Source organism: Nothobranchius furzeri, chromosome 3, assembly GCF_043380555.1.
Source record: "Nothobranchius furzeri strain GRZ-AD chromosome 3, NfurGRZ-RIMD1, whole genome shotgun sequence".
Taxonomy (NCBI): domain Eukaryota; kingdom Metazoa; phylum Chordata; class Actinopteri; order Cyprinodontiformes; family Nothobranchiidae; genus Nothobranchius; species Nothobranchius furzeri.
In genome coordinates, this window is record NC_091743.1 from 69,995,994 (window position 1) to 70,003,286 (window position 7,293).

General features: G+C 45.0%; 1 protein-coding gene across 1 annotated transcript; it reads left to right on the forward strand.

The window, feature by feature from the left end:
- Window positions 1–854: 854 nt before the first annotated feature.
- LOC107385044 (potassium voltage-gated channel subfamily A member 2) lies at window positions 855–7,006 on the forward strand. The gene is made up of 2 exons (XM_015958641.3): window positions 855–1,103; window positions 1,806–7,006. Exon 2 carries the CDS (start codon window positions 1,943–1,945, stop codon window positions 3,437–3,439), a length of 1,497 nt encoding a protein of 498 aa, XP_015814127.1. The 5' UTR covers window positions 855–1,103; window positions 1,806–1,942; the 3' UTR covers window positions 3,440–7,006.
- Window positions 7,007–7,293: the final 287 nt, after the last annotated feature.

The window sequence follows — 7,293 nt, forward strand, 5'->3', positions numbered from 1 at the left end:
GCAGAGGCTGTTGTGATTCTGATTAAATAATGTTTACCCACTTTTTTACAGGACTGCAGCAGTGGCCAACAGCTGGGCTGCTGTGGAGCTCTGCACCCCCACTGCAGTAGTCCGGATGGGAAGCGCCTCCCCCCCCCCCCCCCCCCCCTTCCTTGCTCCATCACCAGCATCTTGGTATGCAGAACAGCGCCTGACTGCAGGTTTGACTGAGCTAGGCTACAGTAGCCAATACCAGCCCTGCGGGCCAGCCGTGGATCTTCCTCCTGGTCCTGTCATTTAATAAAAAAATAAAAATCCCACCTTCCACTGAGATGATGGACAATGGAGAGTGCGTCTGTTGTTTCGTGTGTGCGCAGGCATGTTTGTGTATGCAGGTGGGAGGGGGGGGGGGGGGCTCTCTGGTCGAGCGAAATTGCATAATCTTCAAGCCCACTACGACTTTCATGCATGTCGTTTCAAGTCAGCGTCTGCAGACGCGGCTCTGCCCACCGTGCAGGCTCGTAGGAGGCGCTCTGGCTGTGCGCACATCTGCAGCTCAAACTCACGGAGATGCTCATTTAGAGGCAAAGAAATGGAATGAAGACGTGAAATGGCTGCAGGTGTTTACGTTTTCCCCAGAACGCATCATATTTGATGATAAAATCACGTTCCCACGCCCAATCCGTAAGGTTTTTTTTATCATTAATGATCATTTTTTCTTTGACTCTTTTTGTCTGCAGCCGACGGATCGTCATTCCGGTGCGGAAGGAAGCGGTGGAAGAAGATCGTCGTGCTGATGCCAGCACCTTTTGGCTAAGAAGGGGAGCACCAGCACCTCCTCTCATCTTTTTTTTTTTTTTTTTTTTTTTTTTTTTTTTTTTTTTGCCGATCGCCATCCCACGACAGCCTACCCGGAGGAGAGGAGTCAGGGAGGACACACCCGCACAGACTGTACGCGGTGTACACGGCAAAAGGATGCTGCAGATAACATGAGATGAAAATCACCATCAGCTGTCCTGAACTGGAAAGTATTTTTTCCACCAAAGATTCAAGACCTGTTTATTTCAGCTGGTTCCTGAGTGGGAGCATCACCTCTCCACTGGAAATGAAAAAGAAACCTGCAGGTATGAAATCCATCCACAGCATCCTCCTGCTGCCTCTGCTGTTTGCAGATTTCATTTGAAAAGTCACGATGATCTCAGAGCTGCAGGATTTTTATATGTGTAAAACAGGAGAGGGGACGATGCAGATGCACATATATTTTTCTTCTTGAAGCCAATCTCTTTCTATGGGTAAATAATTTATAGGTGTTTCTGAATATTTCAGTAACAGGCACCATTTCAAGACTAAACCGCTCAGTGGAAACTAAACAAAAGTCGTTTTACATCAGCAGCTCCAGCAATTCTCCTTTTATTTATTTTAGATCGTTTTCAGATCTTAAAGACTTCCTGGAGTTTTAGATGCACATTTGCTCTTGATAGGACGAGATGTCTGCTGCATTGTGATGCTCATGCTTTACTTCAAAAGGTAACCCTGATCAGTTCAGTTGTTCGTTGCTGCAGCTCAAGCTCCCGGGTTGCATGTTTGATTTGCCTGCTCTGGAGTTTATTTACATGCAAGACAGATATTAGAAAAGTTCTCAGTGACTCGTTGAACTGAAAACATATTTTCTACCAAAGCATTGCTTTATTTCTATGTAATTCTTCTCTGTGTTCATTTATTCTCAATTGGATCTATGTCTGTGAAACAGGCAGAGCAAACATTAAGTGTGATCCACCTATTGGGTTTTCCTGACCTTGATCTCTTGTCTTTGTTTCTAACTGCAGTCCAATCTTAGGTGACACCCTGCAGCCGTCAGGTCCTTACGGCATCGAGCCCCCTCCCTCTCCTGGCTCTCACCTGCAGTTCTCCAGGCTGCAGGACACAGACTTGCTGAAAAGTGCAGGCCTCCTCCCCCTGCAGAATGACTGTCGCCACAGGCGACCCCTCCGACGAGGCGGCTGCACACCCGGGGCACCCGCAGGACTACGACCCAGAGGCCGACCATGAGTGCTGCGAGAGGGTGGTCATTAACATCTCAGGGCTGCGCTTTGAGACACAACTCAAAACCCTCTCCCAGTTTCCAGAAACTCTGCTGGGGGACCCCAAAAAGAGGATGCGCTACTTTGACCCGCTGCGGAACGAATACTTTTTCGACAGGAACAGACCCAGCTTTGATGCCATATTGTATTATTATCAATCAGGGGGCCGGTTGAGAAGGCCGGTAAATGTCACCCTTGATATTTTCTCAGAGGAGATTCGTTTCTATGAGCTGGGGGAGGAGGCCATTGAGATTTTCAGAGAAGACGAAGGTTTCATCAAGGAGGAGGAGCGGCCTCTGCCCGACAACGAGTTTCAGAGACAGGTGTGGCTTCTGTTTGAGTACCCAGAGAGCTCAGGCCCTGCCAGGATTATTGCCATCATCTCCGTCATGGTCATCCTCATTTCTATTGTCAGCTTCTGCTTGGAGACACTGCCCATTTTTCGCAATGACGAGGACGAAATGCACAAGTCTCAAGCAAAAGTATTTTCACCCGAGACCAACAGCACGATAATCAGTTACACATCCACCTACTTCACCGACCCTTTCTTCGTTTTGGAGACTCTTTGTATAATATGGTTCTCCTTTGAATTTTTAGTGCGCTTCTTCGCCTGTCCAAGCAAAGCAGGTTTTTTTGGTAACTTAATGAACATTATTGATATTGTCGCTATCATCCCTTACTTCATCACTCTTGGCACGGAGCTGGCAGACAGAGCAGAGGATGGTCAGGCGGGTCAGCAAGCCATGTCTTTAGCCATTCTCAGGGTCATTCGGTTAGTACGAGTCTTCAGAATCTTCAAGCTGTCTCGTCACTCCAAGGGGCTTCAGATTTTGGGTCAGACCCTGAAAGCCAGCATGAGAGAGCTCGGCCTTCTCATTTTCTTCCTCTTCATCGGGGTCATCCTCTTCTCCAGTGCGGTGTACTTTGCCGAAGCAGATGAGCCTGAATCGCAGTTTGAGAGCATACCAGATGCATTTTGGTGGGCCGTGGTGTCCATGACTACAGTCGGCTATGGCGATATGGTCCCAACTACGATTGGTGGCAAGATCGTTGGCTCCCTTTGTGCCATCGCAGGTGTGCTGACCATAGCCTTGCCAGTGCCTGTCATTGTGTCCAACTTTAACTACTTCTATCACCGTGAGACCGAGGGTGAGGAGCAGGCTCAGTATCTGCAGGTTAACGTGCCTAAAGCCGATTCAGCGGAGGAGCTAAAGAAGAGCCGGAGTGGCTCCACCATCAGCAAATCGGACTACATGGAGATCCAGGAGGCTGTAAACAACAGCAACGAGGACTTTCAGGAGGAGAATCTTAAGACCGCTAACTGCACACTGGCCAACACAAACTATGTAAACATCACCAAGATGCTCACAGATGTATAGCCTGCTACCTTCCTCCCCGTCAGAGTGGGAAATGTGCAACCAAACAGGACAGATGTACGCCCTGGAAAAGTCAAGGCAATAGAAAACAGAATGTTGATGATGGTAAAAGAAACAAAGAAACCTTTCCTCCTCCTTTTCTCACCCTGTCGTCACACATTAACCCAAACTGTTAAAACAGGAATTTAACATTTTTGAAATTTCTGCAAAGAGTTGGCTCTGTCAGATATCTCACACTGGTAATAAAAAAAACAACAACACTATGTCCATAAATGTTTCTCACAGCTGTGGCCAACATGTAGATGAAAAAAGGAGGAGATGCTGTTTAAAAACTGCCTAGAGTCCTTGATCCTGACCGATCCCATCATCCCTCATTTCCCAAAGGCACACAGCTCCGGTGCGTGCTTTCCGAAGAGCCTGTCGTGCGCTACATATGCTGCTTCTTGGAGCCAATGACACAAAACTGTCTTATGCTTTACCATTTTAAGATAAAAGGATGCGTGAGCATAAAGCAAGCCCACTCTAGTGCTCATTTGGCCCGTGGGTGACTTGTCACGAGTTTGGTGGTTTAGTAAACCAAGTCACAACAAGGATGAATGACAGCCGTCAGCTCTAATCTGATGGTTTGACACCTTTATCTCCCTGTAGACATCAGTATCTGATGAGTGACTGAAAATGGCCTTGAAGTTTCACTGCTTTGGTCTTACATGTACTGTATGTATTGCAATGCAAGATTTCCCACCACCATTCACCCAAGCTGGTCTTGCTGCAGAGCTTTGAGACAACTTGAATGTTTCTTCTCTCTCTCTTTTTTTTTTTTTTTTTTGTATTTCACTGTTTCACCACTAGAACACATATCCTGATATACAGGTAGCTTAACTGTGACTTATCTGATAGGTAGGTAGGTGGTGTAAGTAGAAAACTTAGATGACTGCATGACATTTTGGACTCAGTGAGAAGTTCCACCTGTTTCTCAACTGCCACTCGCTTCACTGTACATTTGTCTGCACACTGCCTTGTGTACAAATCCACACTTATAAACGGATGCCTGCAGGTGGCTGGTACAAAAACCTTGAAGCTGTAAGTCTGGGGTGGGGGGGGGGGGTCTTTAGGATTAATTATGAAGTCAGCATCTACTCTTAACATGATAATTGTATCAGTATTAACATTCCATGTAGAAGTCATTACCGCTGAACATGTATCAAGTCGTGGTGATTTGATATTGACTTCTTTCTTTCCACCACGTGCGAAAGCATCGCAAAACGTACAACGCTACGGTGAATGGTTTTCTTTTATTTTCGATTTGGATGACATCATTATGTTTCAAGTCTATTACGCACAACGCTTCCAAAACACGCCGAACTCTGCAGTTTAGATCGGGCCAGACAAGTCAAACACAAAATCAGTGTAAAGCGTCTGGAATCTTTCAAAATAAGAGTCACGTGTAGTACGTCGTTCATTGTGAAACCCTGTAGCCGATGCAAACAGAACAGAAAATGAACCACAGACCATTTTGGATACAGCGGTCTTTCTTCTTGGTTGTTGTTGCATGGACTTCTGAAATCATGCGTGATATTAGGTTTTCTCGTGATTTGACCTCACGGGATCACCTGTGTGGAACGCTTTCACTCGCGGTTGGAAAGGAGCTTGTGGGTGAAATACTATTTCTTTTAATGCCACTTTTGCGTCGGGTGGAAAGAAGGGGTCATGGTCTTCTGCTCGACTTTGAACCCAAATGTAGACTTGCAGCCTCGCAGTTGTGTCTTTTATCACTGGTTTCACGTCCTCTTGATAGACATAGCAACTTTTAAGGAGTCGTGTATAGAAAAAATGCAAAGCTTCCCCTTTACCCGCCTTTCATCTTGGTTTACGCTATTCTGCTAGCCTTGCATGAACATAAAAAGAAAACTTCTAGCATGTATTTAAGCTCAAAGAAAAAGACAGGAAATAAATGTTGCTATAGATATGTTATACATAAACCAGTATATCTCTACAGACAAAACACATATACAGCTCACATAAATAGTTTTTTGGAGAACTTATAAACTTTAGAAAATCAGTGTGTAAGAAAAAGTCACAGCTCAGCGCTGCTTTTTTTTTTTTTTTTTGTGGCAGTAATTGCTCCGAGCACCGTTTCTCCTGTTCCAGAGCTCGTTCCGAGCACCAAAGACACACGCTCACTCGCCATTTGTTTTACTTTATGGTGAGTTTTTAGAAAACCGACACATGCTCTGTGTCTAAACCAAGAAGTTTGCTTTACTCGACACAAAACTGCCCGGAGTGAAACAGCTTAAGTCAGATTGTTGTTTAGAGCATCTCCAACCTGCATCTTTTATGCAAAAGCTTTTTATCGACATCGAATCCGTCAAATTACAAATGTCCTTTAGAAGCCAGAAGCTCAATGTGTCTTTAAATGTTGGCATCAAAAGAGAATTAGGTTCTGATTCCAGGATCATGTCCAGCTAAGACTTTCGACAGTTTGCTCAACACTGCCAAGGTAGCATTCAAAGGCATTAACATCAATATGGGAAGTGATGATTAGCAGCACTGTAGCAGATGTTGTCTGACCTAATAATTGTCTGATTTTCCTTTCAGTGTTTCTTGAATTTCCGTATCGTCTCACAGATCTTCTACATATTCTAAAAGTGAGGGATCAGGAGGACGTGTGGCGAGAACTGTCCCATTGTTAGGGTTTGGTTTGGTTCACTACAGTCTCAACCTGCAGTAGCAAAAATGTTCCAATGCCATCGCTGCCAGTATATGCTCAGGATGCATCAGCCAACTGCCTGACGAGAGGCTTTCGAAGTCATCTCTGTCCAAATCTGTAAGTTTTTAGAGATGTTTTAAATACATTTGAAAAGTGGTGAATAGGGATGCTAAATGACTGATAAAGGTAGAATATGATGCAGTACTCTTTTCAGCAATACACCCTTTTTTGGTGAAGGAATCTGTAAATGAAATGAAATGAATTTGAATCCAGCCACGACCCAGCTGGTCAGTCTGGTGGTGATTTGGGTGGTACGGTGCACATGGAGCTGTGGGTTGTGTGATAGAAAGTGGACAACCACTGAATGTCGGTGCCACGCAGTCATGCAGCTGCATTAATGCAACAGCAATTAGCATATATGTAAATGTGATGGAGGGAAACAAAAAAATCACATTTTGACCAAAAATTATTGTCTATGCATGCGAAAGGCGCCTCATCTTACGGTCTTCATTCCCTTTCTGTGAGAAACAACGATAAATGTTACCGCCTTTAACATTTATCTGTCACGTTCAACGTGTTAGCGGACCTCTGCCAAATTCGATGTAGCAGCTCACGAACTGGGGATCACAGCATTGTAGTTCACCATCTTGTTTTGTTCCTGCTTGAAGCACAACGAGGAGTAGAAGCATCTGTAGGTTGATGAAAGACGGCGTAGTATGGTTTCAGAAGAGAACACCACGGCCTCGCAGAAGACCTTTTCTCACCATGAGAACAGCTCCCTGCAGTGGCTCTACTGAGAAATCTATGCAGATTGATTATAAGCTGGTTGTTTGTTCGTTTGTGTTTGTGGGAATAGACGGTTTAAGAACAGATTTTTATTCATGTTTTTTCTGTTTCGTGCTGTGTCAAAGAGCTGGCAGAACAGTTGAAAAGAATCTCAGCAAGGATTTTCTGCTCCAAGTTGAGCGCTAATAATGTCAGCTGAAGGTGAGCGTTAGCTCTCTGAGCTTCAGGTTCCTTTGAAGGACTGTGTCAGTGCTTTGCAGCAAGCCCCTTATTTAGAATTCATCCGTATGAGAAGCAGGATACAAACGTGTGTGTGTGTGTGTGTGTGTGTGTGTGTGTGTGTGTGTGTGTGTGTGTGTGTTTC

Excerpts from the sequence above, each read along its gene's own strand:
- LOC107385044 (XM_015958641.3), top strand. The coding sequence starts at position 1,943 with ATGACTGTCGCCACAGGCGACCCCTCCGACGAGGCGGCTGCACACCCG.